The sequence below is a fragment of the Giraffa tippelskirchi genome, chromosome 7, assembly GCF_054371585.1.
Source record: "Giraffa tippelskirchi isolate mGirTip1 chromosome 7, T2T-mGirTip1v1.2.pri, whole genome shotgun sequence".
Classification (NCBI taxonomy): domain Eukaryota; kingdom Metazoa; phylum Chordata; class Mammalia; order Artiodactyla; family Giraffidae; genus Giraffa; species Giraffa tippelskirchi.
The window spans coordinates 121,721,101-121,734,537 of NC_137281.1; the positions used below are offsets into that span (position 1 = coordinate 121,721,101).

A 13,437-nucleotide genomic window follows, 5' to 3' on the forward strand; every position below is an offset into this window, starting at 1 on the left:
TTGTTCTCAAACATTTTACTATTTGTTGTTGCCTGTTCTTATCTGTGTTTGAGCCTCCCAGTTTGCCTCTTGGTGAATGTAGGTTCTGATAGTGACCTGTCTCCCAAGATTGTTGGGGAGAGTCACAAAACATTGCTCGTCTTCTGGGCATGGAGTTTCCCCCTTCCTGGAGTTCATATGATACCTGGGCTTAACTTATTTTTTCAAATCTAGTGCTAGGATTCTATTTCAGAACTCTCATTTCAGAGAAAGTTATACTTAAGGTCTGGCCTAAAAGAAAGTATCACAGTCATGGACTCCCTTTCTCTTGTTAATTAATTTCTCTTATCCCCGTGGGATTCTAAAGCTATTTCTGGCTGTTTTCAGCTTTGGTCTCCAGCCCCAGCATGAAAACCATGAAGGGTTCCTTAGGTGGATTGTGTACTTAGTGTAGAAGAACATTTTCAAGTTTTCATCTTGAGGCAAATATCACTGCAGCCTGTTGTTGGAAGTAAGCTGGCAGGAGGAGGAGCCCAAGTGGTCCCGGCAAGCTTGAGTGGAATTCTTCAGCTCATTTGATTTCTGGTGCCCCCAAGATCACTTCTGCTCTTCTCATTTGTTGACTCTGATTTGGAGAAACTTTGGGAGTTGCTTTTAACTCTGTATTAATTTTCTTTTTCAAATTCTTTGAACTGTTTTTCTCTTTACTTATTTATTCATTTATCAAATCTACTTTTTATCTTTCAGACATTTCTCAAGTTTCTGGTTCACTGAAAATACTCATTCATCTTTTATGGTATCACTACAATTTTTTCATATTGTGATATTTTAATATTTAAATTTATTTTTAACTGGAGAATAATTGCCCTACAATATTGTGTTGGTCTCTACCATACCTCAATACACATCAGCCATGAGGAAACATACATCGCCTCCCTCATGAGCCTCCCTCCCACCCCTCCCCCACCTCCAGGTTGTCACAGAGCACCTGATTTGAGCTCCCTGCATCACACAGCAAATTTTCACCAGCTATCTAATTCTACACATGGTAATGTGTATTTTCAATGCTACTCTCTATTCGTTCCACCACCTCCCTCCCTCACTGTGCCCAGAAGTACATTCTCTCTGTCTGTTGGGATATAATTAAACGCAATAAAACACAGATCTTAAGTGTATTGTTTGATGAATTTTGACCACTATATACACCCATGTAACCACCACCCCGATCAAACTATTAATCTTTTCCATCATTCAAGAAAGATTACTCACGTTCCTTTCTAGTCCACATCACCAACCACTGCCCAAGCAACCACTGCCTTGATTTTTATCATCAAAGATGAGTTTTGCCTATTCTTATATTAATACTTCATATAAATGGAATCATACAATATGTATTCTTTTGTGTCTGGCTTCTTTCATAGAATGTAATGTTTTTGTCATTCATCCATGTTGTCATATCAATCAGTAGTTCATTCTTTTAAATTTGAGTAACATTTCATTGTATGAATATGTTTACCACTTTTATTCTTCCCCAGCCCTCTGTTCAGACATTTAGGTTATTTCTAGCTTTGGAGTATTATGAGTAAAGCTTCCATAAATATTTTTATGTCTTTAAAAAGTTAACAAATTTGTTTTTCATAAATACTTAGGAATGGAAATTGCCTGATCATAACATAGGTGTGTTTAAGAAACTGCCCAACTATTTTCCAAAAATGGAGTATCATTTTACATTCCTACTGTCAGTATATGAGAGTTCTAGTGCCTTTACATTCTTACTAACATTTTAGTATTATTACTATTAAGTTGTACCTATTCTCGTGGATATGGACTAATCTCTTCTGCCATATAAAAAGCATTTTGAAGTGAAGAGAAGTAAATGTGTGTATCATTTCAACTATTCCAGTTTTTTCCTTTGAGATTTCAAATTCTCGGTGAAGGATTACAATACTAAATAAGGGGAAATTACATTTTTGTTCTCCTTTTAAAGCTCTAATTATAGGATAGCTGACCTAAATCCATGTATGTTCAAGAGCACTGGAAAATATAAACTTTACTTACATAAATGTTACTTATGATAAAGAACAGAACCCAAATCTGATGAACTTAAAGCTACATGACTCTATAATTTATAGCTGAGGGTACTGCTTTTATTTTAAGTGAGTGCTCTTTGTTTCATGGAGACATTTGGGAAAGTTGATATTCTCATTCCTTTTGCCAGGATAAAATTTCAGAAGCAGAGAAGTGGAAAGAACAAAGGCTTCAATAGAAGATTTTTTCTATTTAGGTGGATGTCAATTAAAGAGATAAAAAATTTAGAAAATTTTTCTTATTGCCTTAAAATTGGTCCTTTAAAATTTGTTGAAGGTTGCTTTATGGCTTGATATGTATTCCGTTTCTGTGTTTTATGTGTGCTTAAAATAAATGTGCATTATTCAGTTATTGAAAATGGGGTTCTTAATATATCTACTAGATACTGTGTGTTAATTGTATTGTTTAATCTTCTCCCTCTCTGGATTCTTTTGAGTACTTGATTTCCTGATTAATGAGAGTGTATTTAAATCAGTATTGTGTAGTGAAAGTGAAAGTTGCCGACTCTTTGCGACCCCATGGACTGTACAGTCCATGGAATTCTCCAGGCCAGAATACTGGAGTGGGTAGCTTTTCCCTTCTCCAGGGGATCTTCCCAACCCAGGGATCAAATCCAGGTCTCCCGCATTGCAGGCGGATTCTTTACCAGCTGAGCCACAAGGGAAGCCACAAGTATAGTTAGATGCACTGTAATTGTGTATTCATTAGTTCTACTTTGTTTTGCTAATGTTTGCTTTGTATATTTAAGATCACATTATTAGATACTAGTTTAGACTTAATTTTTTTTAAATGAAAACATCTATCAATATATATTTACCCTTTTTATCTCTAGTAACATGTTTGCCTTAATGTTTATTTTGTCTGATGTTAGTATAGTTATAGATGTTTATTTTGTCTGATCCAGTATAGTTATTGATGTTTCCCTCTTGTTAGTGTTCGCATTGTTCAGCTCTTCATGCTCTTTCCTGCCATTCTTTTTTTTTTTTTTTAATGTTCTAGACACATCTCTTGTAAATGGCAAAATTTTTTGATATTTAAAAGAATATCTAGTTTAACAAACCAAATCTTAAATAGAACATTTAGCCAATTACCCATTGTTGATTACCAATATGTTTAGGTTCTAAGTATTTAATATGGACTTCCCTGTGGTTCAGTGGTAAAGAGTCCGCCTGCCAATGCAGGAGACACTGGTTTGATCACTGGGCTTGGAGAAGAAAACTGGCAAACCACTCCAGCATTCTTGCCTGGGAAATCCCATGAACAGAGGAGCCTGGTGGGCTACAGTCCATGAGGTTACAAAAGAGTCTGATACAACTTAGTGACTAAACAACAACAGCAACAATTTAATATATAATTACTGTAGTTACTGATAGATGTCTTTCTACCGTCTTACTTTGCATTTTATATTTGCCCTATCATTTGTCTGCCTCTTCTAGTCTTATAGATTTAGTTCAATTTTATTTCTACTGCCTTGAAAATAATATACTCTTATTTGTATTCTTAGTTAATAGCCTAGAACTTTTAGCATAATTGACTCAACAAAGCCTAAGCCTTTTTGAACAAAATAAGGACCTTAAAACACCTGGATACTAATAAACCCTGTCCTGTTTTATATAGTATTTTTGTCTTGTATTTTCTTTTTCAGTCCCTCAAGAGGTTATTTTTATGGTTTTTACAGTCAGTTTACTTAGATTTATTCATATATTTACTCATTTCTATGCTCTTTAATGCTTGTCCAATCACTGAGCTTCTGCTGGTCAAAAATGTATTCTTTAGAATTTCTTTTAGGCAGAAGCTACTGGTAGTAAACTCTCAGAAACTTTGAAAACAACTTTATTTCATCCCCATTCATTAAAAAAATTTTTCACTTAAGTATAGTTAATTTAAAATATTGTGTTTAATTTCTGCTATACAGCAAAATGACTCCGTTATACATATATATATACACACACATGTATATATATGTATGTGTATATATATATATGTATGTATATATATACATTATTTTTTATGTTCTTTTCACAGGATATTGAATATAGTTCCCTGGGCTATACAGCAGGACCTTAATTTTTTATCTATCCTGTATATGATAGTTTGCATCTGCTAATCCCAAACTCTCAATCCTTCTCTCCCACAATCCCTCTTCCCCTGGCTCATTCTTATTCTTGAATGATGTTTATTCTGTGCAAAGGTTTAAAGTGACAATTTTCTCAGCACACTGAGGATATTTAACTATATTTTGACTGCTATTTCTGTTACTGCATGGTCAGCTGTTAGTTCAGTTGTGACTTGAAGGTGACAGTCCTTTCTCCCTGGTTACTTTTGAGGTTTCTTCTTCTTTCATATTCTTAGTGTAGGTGTGAATTTTTAAAATATTTGTATTGCTTGGAATTCATTGAGAATCTTGAGTCCATAGAATGTTGTCTTTTATCACTTCTGGAATTTCCTCAGCCATATTATTTCTTCAAGTATGGACTCTGATTCATTGTCTCTCTTGTAATAGATCTTCAGTGTGTAACATTTTCACTTTATTCTCTATGTCTTTTAATAATTCTTTGATTTTTTTCATTTCTTTGTCTCTCTGGGACATATTCTGGAATTTTCTCCATTGTTTTCCCTGTACACCAACTCTTTCTAGTAGTATTTAATCTGCTGTTTTTGACTTCTACAATTCTTTAATTCTTTTTTGAATCTGATTAGTTTTATCCATTTTATTTTTTGAAATCCATTAAATATTTGTTTGTAGTATTTCTGATAACTTTAATATCTAAAGTTTTTAGTGATATTATTCTCTCTGTTCTTTCTGTTGGTTCTAATTATATCTTGGCCATTTTATTTGGGACTTCATTTGTAGAAATTTTTCAGGTTCTGAGGCTAAGACTGGTTTCTCCAAGAAAGGATTTTCATTTCCTTTAGATGCTATTTGGGCTTCCCTTGTGGTTCAGCTGGTAAAGAATCCACCTGCAATGCGGGAGACCTGGGTTTGATCCCTGGGTTGGGAAGATCCCCTGGAGAAGGGGAAGGCTACCCACTCCAGTATTCTGGCCTGGAGAATTCCATGGACTGTGTAGTCCATGGGGTTGCAAAGAGTCAAACACGACTGAGCGACTTTCACTTAGTCACTAGTGTATATTTGCATCTTAAATTCACAATATCTGGGTGATCTGTGAATTTAGGATGCAAATATACATGAAAGTCAGTTTTCTGTTGTAAATTTTCAGTGTATTTTTTTTCTCTTATAAATAAACAGTTTTCCTTATAGGCACTCTTGAAATGGGCACTGTTTTCCAGTTTACCTTCATACTGAGAGAGCATCCTTTTGACGGGGGAAGGTGCTCAGTTTTAAGAAGTGGTCTCCTATTAGACTTCTTTCCCTGGCCTATGTCTTTTCTAACCAAAGCCCTGAGATACTGGAAACCAATTAGTTTCAAAAATTCCCATCGTTTATTCCAACTGTACTTTCTTTTCCTCAGTCTTTGACCTGAGCAACTGCTGAAAAGATCATTAGTAGCAGACTGAAGAGGAATTTGGAATGTCTGCTTCGTCACTCTGGTTGTGTTAACTTGCAAAAGTCACATAACATTTTCAGTCATAAGTTTTACCAGTATAAAATGGAAATACAGGCATACCTCATTTTGTTGTGCTTCACTTTATTGCACTTCACATATAGTGTGTTTTCTACAAATTGAAGATTTGTGCCAACCCTGCATCGAGCAAGTTTATTGGCACCATTTTTCCAACAGCCTTTGCTCACTTTGTGTCCCTATGTGACATTTTGGTAATTCTTTTGATATTTCAAACTTTTTCACCTGGTGGCTCAGCTGGTAAAGAATCTGCCTGCAATGCAGGAAACCCAAGTTCAATCCCTGAGTGGGGAAGATCCCCTGGAGAAAAAATGGCAACCCACTCCAGTATTCTTGCCTGGACAATCCCATGAACAGAGGAACTTGGCAGGCTACAGTGCATGGGGTCACAAAGAGTCAGACATGACTGAGTGACAAACACGTATATTTCTTATGGTGATCTGTGATCAGTGATTTTTGACGTTACTATTGCCAAAATATTATGACTCACCTAAGACTCAGATTATTAACATTTTTTTCACAGTATTTTTTAATTAAGTATGTATATTCTTATACATAATGCTATTCCATATATAACAGACTACAGTATAATGTAAACGTAATTTTTATATGCACTGAGGAACCAAAAAGTTCATGTGAATCGCTTTATTGCAATGGTCTGGAACCAAATCTGCAATATCTCTGAGGTATGCCTGTAATAATTTTAGTAATCCCTACCTCACGGAGAAGTACCCTACCTCACTCCAGTACTCTTGCCTGGAAAGTCCCATGGATGGAGGAGCCTGGTAGGCTGCAGTCCATGGGGTCGCGAAGAGTCAGACACAACTGAGGTGACTTAGCAGCAATCCCTACCTCATTGCCATGAGGATTGTATGAGTTAATTTATATTAAGTGTTTTAGTTTGTGAAACTTTCTTGGCATGTTTCCAGTCACTGAAAATACAAAGGTGTGGTCTCTGACCTAAGAAACTTTCCACATAGGAGGGAGGCAGGCTCAGGAATGAGTTTTTTCCTGTAAGCTGACAAGGGCTCTAGTAGTGTTATGCATGGTGTCCTGAGAGTTCCACAGGACAGGTGCCTGGTCAGCTGGTTAGTGAGTGGAAAAGGTCTAATTTCTAGAACTGACACTTGGGTTGGGTATTATAGAATGAGTTGGAATTGATGTTGGTGTTCTGTGAATGTTACTATTTTCAGTATTAATAATCTGTTTCTTTTTGTTATTTAATCGACTTGTTTCTTTTCCTTTTAGGACAGCTGATTTACCAAGTTCAGTCACCTGATGAAGGGGCTCTAGTGACTGCTGCAAAAAATTTGGGGTTCATCTTTAAGTCTCGGACCCCAGAGACAATAACAATAGAAGAATTGGGAACACTAGTTACTTATCAATTGCTTGCCTTTTTGGATTTCAACAATTTCAGAAAAAGGATGTCTGTCATAGGTATGGTTGGTGGCTGAGAGTATTTTTGATCTTTTGATAATAATACTATGGTTATATGGAAACTTCTCAAGGATGATTTCACTCTAGTTATGTGCTGAGAGTTGTGATATGTATTAACTTTTTGAACTTGTGTCACCTCAGCTTAGCCTCAACTCAGTAGCAGTGAGTATAACTAATGTAACAACTGCTTATTCTGTGCCCAGCACCATCACCTTACCCTTTTACCCATTTTCCTCCTTCATCCCCAAGCTATGATTTTACTGTCTGTTTTCTGCTTCAGAGAAAAATTGCTCTTGTTCCTTTTCAATGCTAAAGGTTCTACCTGTTCCCATCCATTTTCCTTCCTTACTCACTCCCTTCTCACTTGCTTATAACTTCACTTTCTTCTTCAACACTGACTTCTTTCTTCAGCCTGCAACTCGATGATCATCTTTGTTTCCTTAAAGATATTGTTCATATTCTGATCTCCACTGATTTTGCCACCCAATTTTTCTTTTTTCCATCACAACTTAATTTTTCAAGGTCAGTTTTTGATCCTCATCTTGGTTCTCTTTTCAGCCTATAAGGGTCAGGCTTCTGCTTCTACTCTTCAAGAAGGAATCTCTTCTCAGAAGTTTGACATCACCTCTTAACTACCCAGTGCAATGACCTTCCCCTTCTTCCTTCTTTCCTCCCTTCCTCCTCCTCTCCCTCCTTCCCTCCTCCTTATCTATCTACTATCCATCTGTTGATCTATCTATCCTCCATTATCATCTCTATCTCTTTAAACTTAGAGACATTTGATACTGTTAATCTGCTTCTCCTGACACTCCTCTTTTGGCCTCTTTGACCACACGGGCTCCTGGGTCTCCTCTTGTCCTGTGCTTTCTTTCTCAAGCTCCTTTTCAAGCTGACTGTTCTTCATCATACTCTTCAGTGTTGGTGTTCTTTTCTCTTCTGTGCTCTCCTTGGATAATCTCGACCAGTCACATGGTGGTAGCTACTGCCTATATTTTGTGTCCTTCCCATATGGTTCTTCAGTTTCAGTCTCTCTCTGAGGCCTCCACACACATTTTCAGGCTTCTCTTGGATTCTGTCACTGGGTTATACTACAGTTAGCTTAAATTTTGTATGTATGATATAGAACTTTGTCACAACTATGTTCTTATTAAAATTGTTATCTATCTTTTGCTATATGCCAGTGTGAGTGAACTGAACACTTTACAAACATTTTATTAAATTCTTGTAACAGTATGTCACCCATAATCAGGAGACGGGACATTTAAAGCTCAAAGATTTTAAGTATCTTTCCCAGTATTGTCATGTATCTTTTTACAAAGCCAGTAAGATGCAGAGCAAATATTTGAATCCAGATTTGTCTTTCTCCAAAGTCTGGCCTCTTTATCCCTGTTGTAGGTCACATGCTTTTGATACCTCCATCTACTTTGTGCCCCTAGGTTACTGGCTCTCAAACTTCAGCTCCCATCAGAACCACCAGGAAGACTTGTTAAAATGCAGATTTTATTTAGTTTTGCTTTTTTAGCTTAGCAGTATATTTAAGAACTCTTTCCTTATCAGTACATAAAAAATACACTTTTAAAATTTTAAAATGTGTAAATCTCCACTTTATGGATTAAGTCAAAATTTATTTTGTCCCTTGTAGTAGTAGTTTAGTAGTAGTAGTGCTAGTTGCTCAGTCTCCCTGAAGGATACCCAGGTTTGATCCCTGGGTCAGGAAGGTCCCCTGGATAAGGGAATGGTAACCCACTCCAGAATTCTTGCCTGGAAAACTCCATGGACAGAAGAGCCTGGTGGGCTACGGTCCATGGGATTGCAAAGAATTAGACATGACCGAATGACTAACACTTTCACTTTGTCCCTTAGTGGTGGCCATTTATGCTATCCTCAAACTTTTGCTTTTACAAGTACTGAAATGAGTAGCCTTGTACATATTTCATTTTGTACATGTGCAATTATTTCAGAAAATTTATCAGAAATGAGATTGTTGGGTCATAGGATAAACTTCGGAGAAGGCAATGGCAACCCACTCCAGTACTCTTGACTGGAAAATCCCATGGACGGAGGAGCCTGGTAGGCTGCAGTCCATGGGGTCGCTAAGAGTTGCACATGACTGAGTGACTTCACTTTCACGCTTTGGAGAAGGAAATGGAAACCCACTCTAGTGTTTTTGCCTGGAGAATCCTAGGGGTGGGGGAGCCTGGTGGGCTGCCATCTATGGGGTCGCACAGAGTTGGACACGACTGAAGCAACTTAGCAGCAGCAACAGGATGAACATGTTTTTAATTTTGATGGTTATTGCCAAACTGCACCCATTGCAGGTTTATCATTTTACAATCCCACCTCCATAGTATGAGTGCTTTTCCCCCTATATCCTCATCAACATCAAACTTTAGATTTTTGTCAATTTTTAAAATGGCATGTAACAGTAGTTTTAGTTTGTACATTTTTATCATGGATGAGGTTGAGTTTATTTCCTATGCTTGAGATACATGTATATTTTCCTTCTGTACAGTGTTAGTACTCTTCACTCATTTTGCTATTGAACTGCTAGATTTTTTTCTTCTATGTTTATAGAAGTCCTTGTATATTAGGGAGAGAAGCCCTTTGTGATGTAGCTTGCAAACATTTTTTTCCAGTTTGTTGTCTGACTTTGGATAGTATTTCTAGCCATACATATAGTGTTTTTTATGTGCCCTTCTTCTGTTTTTTTCTTTTAATATGATTGAATTCTTTTAGGGCTTCTACAGTTTGACTCATAGTTAGGAAGCACCTGGTAATTTGGAAGATAGGCAAATATGTGATTTGGAAAGATAAGTATAAAGTAAAATGCAGATTTTAAATGCTATTAAAGTGCAGCCCTAGAGTTTTTGATTCAGTAGGTCTGGGGTGGGGCTTAAAAGTTTGCGTGTCTCACAAGCTCCCAGGTGTTGCTGATGCTGCTGCGTCACTGTTTGGACCACAGTTTGGGAGCCATTTCCTTAGACTAAGAGATCCTCAGATACTACTCTTTATTCTCCCCTGAGATACTCAGCATGCCTTGTGCACTTTCACACTGTTTGCATGGACTATTTCAATGTAGACCTCTCCTCTTCTCCTCTTCCTTTCTCAGAAAACTCATCATCTGGTAATATTGTTTCAGGTGTCACCCATTCTTGCGATTCTTTTCTTCCTTTCCAAAATACCACATTCTCCTCTGTTTCCCAGAGCCCCTTGTTCGAAGCACTAGTGTGATACCAGTCCTGTGATACTCATGAACTTTCCTGTTAAAGTCATGCTACCTGAAGGCAGGGACTGTGCCCTAATCTTCATAAACTACCCAAGGTCAAACAAAGTGCTTAGCACATAGTACGTTCTCTAGGAATATCTGTTAAATAACATTAACCCAACATTTTACAACTTATGAATATCCTGATTAACATGTTAAATCAATTTTTACTTTGAAAAAATGTGTGTGTATGTAACAGTAGGACTTTTGGTGTCTTACTACTGGAAACTAGCCCTGGGAGATTGCTTTCAGCAGGTAAAAACCAAACATTATCTGAGGATGTTTATTTTTATTTTTCTGACAACAGGCTGTAGGCAGTCATTGTCAGTGTTACTAATGAGCACATATGCTGCTCTGGGTGTTGGCCTGATGTTTTATCAGTAGGGACTATCTTCTATTTACAGCTTCAGGGAAGTGTTATTGATGTTGGGTTGGCCCAGAACTGGCTTCTCTTTGCTCTGAGGGTGTTGACAAAACCTAAGATTGCTACACATGGAAGCTTTGGCTTTTCCCCAGCATCAGTCATTATTACAGGGAAATCACAGCCTAACCACAAACGTCACATGTTGCCTTAATGGATCCCATATGAAGAAAGGTAGTGTTCCACCGCAGAATGCATGGAGGCTTGGGGCTTTATGTTTGTTCTGTTTTTTAATCAGTTCTGTTTGTTTTTTAATCAGAAGGAATTTGAAAGAGAGACTCCACTAGGGTAGGCGAGTCTATGTTTGATAATAAGACCAAAAGAAACACAATAGTGTCAGACTCATGATTGTCACGGGTTTGGTGGGGAAAACACCCCAACATGAAGTCTCAGACATTTGTTGCAGTTGCTGTTTCTTCCCCTCCTCCTCCTAGGCCTTCTCCTCCTCCTTCAAGCCTGTTTTAGACAATCATTCATTGAATCATGAATGTATAGTTTCAGTACCAGTGGCACTTTCATTCTTGGGCAAGAGCCCTGATTTATTCAGAGGTTTTTATTTAGTCTAAATAAAAATAGATTCCTGTAAGTAATTTTGTAAGAAGGTATAAAAGATACAATATTTTAGCCACATGATGCAAAGAACTGACTCACTGGAAAAAGACCCTAATGCTGGGAAAGATTGAAGGCAGTAATAGAAGAGGATGACAGAGGATGAGATGGTTGGATGGCATCACCAACTCAATGGACATGAGTTTGAGCAAATTCCAGGAGTTGGTGATGGACAGGGAAGGCTGGCGTGCTGCAATCCTTGGGGTCACAAAGAGTTGGACACGATTGAGGAACTGAACTGAACTGATAAAATATACTTCATAGATAAGTATATGGGTGCGATCATGAGAAGTTGCTTCAGTTGTGTCCGACTCTGTACGACCCAAAGGACTGTAGCCTGTCAGGATCCTCTGTCCATTGGATTCTCTAGGTATGAATACTGGAGTGGGTTGCCATGACCTCCTGCAGTGGATCTTCCCAACTCAGAGATCAAACCTGCCTCTCTTAGGTCACCTGCATTGGCAGGCAGGTTCTTGCCCACTAGCACCACCTGGGAAGCCTTGAGAAGTGTATAAATATCATTATCTAGTTTTGGAAATGTGTAAATAGTTATTTACATATTTACTAATTATGTAAATAAAAACAGATAAAATTCAAGGATAGTTATTAATAGGGGCAAGTTGCAGATAATTATTAAAGAAGAATAAATTACAATAGCTCCTTATAAAGCCCTTACAAGATCTTTACATAAAGGTTTCTCAACTCTAAACCTTTTAAGGATTATCAAAGTACAAATCACACTGAGATGTGACAGGCATTTCTAACCCAACTGAAATATGGCAAGTAGAATTATTCATCAACCTGCATGGTGTTGCTATTGTATTTACTCTTACAGCAGAAACCTGGAGCCATTTCAGAATTTTTTCTTTTCTTTGTATCACAGAGGTATAGCTACTGCTTACAACATATTTTGCATAATTATAATTTAACTCAATCAAGCAAATATTTATTAAGTACCTACCATGTTCTAGGAACTTGAAGCTGAAGTAGAATATGAAACTGAAAACTACTTTGTGGTTGCATCCAGGAGAAGATGGTGAAGCAGGGTAGGAAATAGGCTAAAAGGGGGCAGATCTAAATGATTCCTGTTTTTGCCACATTAAGGAGTCCAATATTCATTGGAAAGACTGATGCTGAAGCTCCAGTACTTTGGTCACCTGATGCGAAGAGCTGACTCATTAGAAAAGACAATGATGCTGAGAAAGATTGAAGGCAGGAGGAGAGGGGATAACAGAGGATGCAATGGTTGGATAGCATCACCGACTCAATGGACATGAGTTTGAGCAAATTCCAGGAGATAGTGAAGGACAGGGAAGCCTGGCATGCTGCAGTCCACGGGGTTGCAAAGAGTCAGACCAACTGAGTGACTGAACAACAACAAAGGAGTCCAGACTTAATCTAAGGGCAAAAGGAAGCAATTACGGGATTCTACACAGTAGTGTGAAGATGATTCACACTATGTGTGATGGCTGTATTATACAAGAGTTTGGAGGGAAATAGGACTGGGATGAATAAAACCAATTAGGTTAATATGATAATCTAGGAAAGAGAGAAGGTGGCAGAGACCTCTTGGTTTCAATTGGATATGGGTGGTGAAGGGGGAGGAGATTTGAGTGATGGCCAGTTAACTGACATGGGAGACTGAGTGGATGGTGAAGCTGATATTTAAACTGGAGCCAAAAAAAAAAAGACCGGAGACATAGGAGGAATAATTAGTTATTGGTGATAGATAATGTATCCAGTTTGAGTTTAATGTGCTCAGGCACATTTAAGAGGAGATGTCCAGTTGGTAGTTAGATGTCCAGGCAGAAAGGAGCACTGGAAATGGATTTAGGCAGGAGATACACATTTAAAGCAACCATCCTATAGCTGAAGCCAGAAAAAGAATGTGACAGCCCAAAGAGCGTGTGAAGGATGGGATGAGAAGTCAATTGGGTAAATCTCTGAAGAACACCAGTATTTAAAGGACAGGCAGTGGGAACAAATTCTATAACTAAAAATCTGTGATCTTTGTCCAGGCTCTGTTTATTTGTTATCTCAATCATTTAAAACTG

The 13,437-nt window shown here is 37.6% G+C and overlaps 1 protein-coding gene across 4 annotated transcripts in view; it reads left to right on the top strand.

Annotated features, from left to right (window-relative positions):
- The window catches only part of ATP8B4 (ATPase phospholipid transporting 8B4 (putative)), a 317,399-nt gene that overhangs the window by 230,747 nt on the left and 73,215 nt on the right, over positions 1 to 13,437 (top strand). For all 4 annotated transcript variants that reach the window (XM_081508362.1, XM_081508363.1, XM_081508365.1 and 1 more), the window contains one exon: positions 6,900 to 7,088. In XM_081508362.1, coding sequence (XP_081364488.1) covers positions 6,900 to 7,088 — 189 coding nt within the window. The remainder of the gene's footprint in view (positions 1 to 6,899; positions 7,089 to 13,437) is intronic.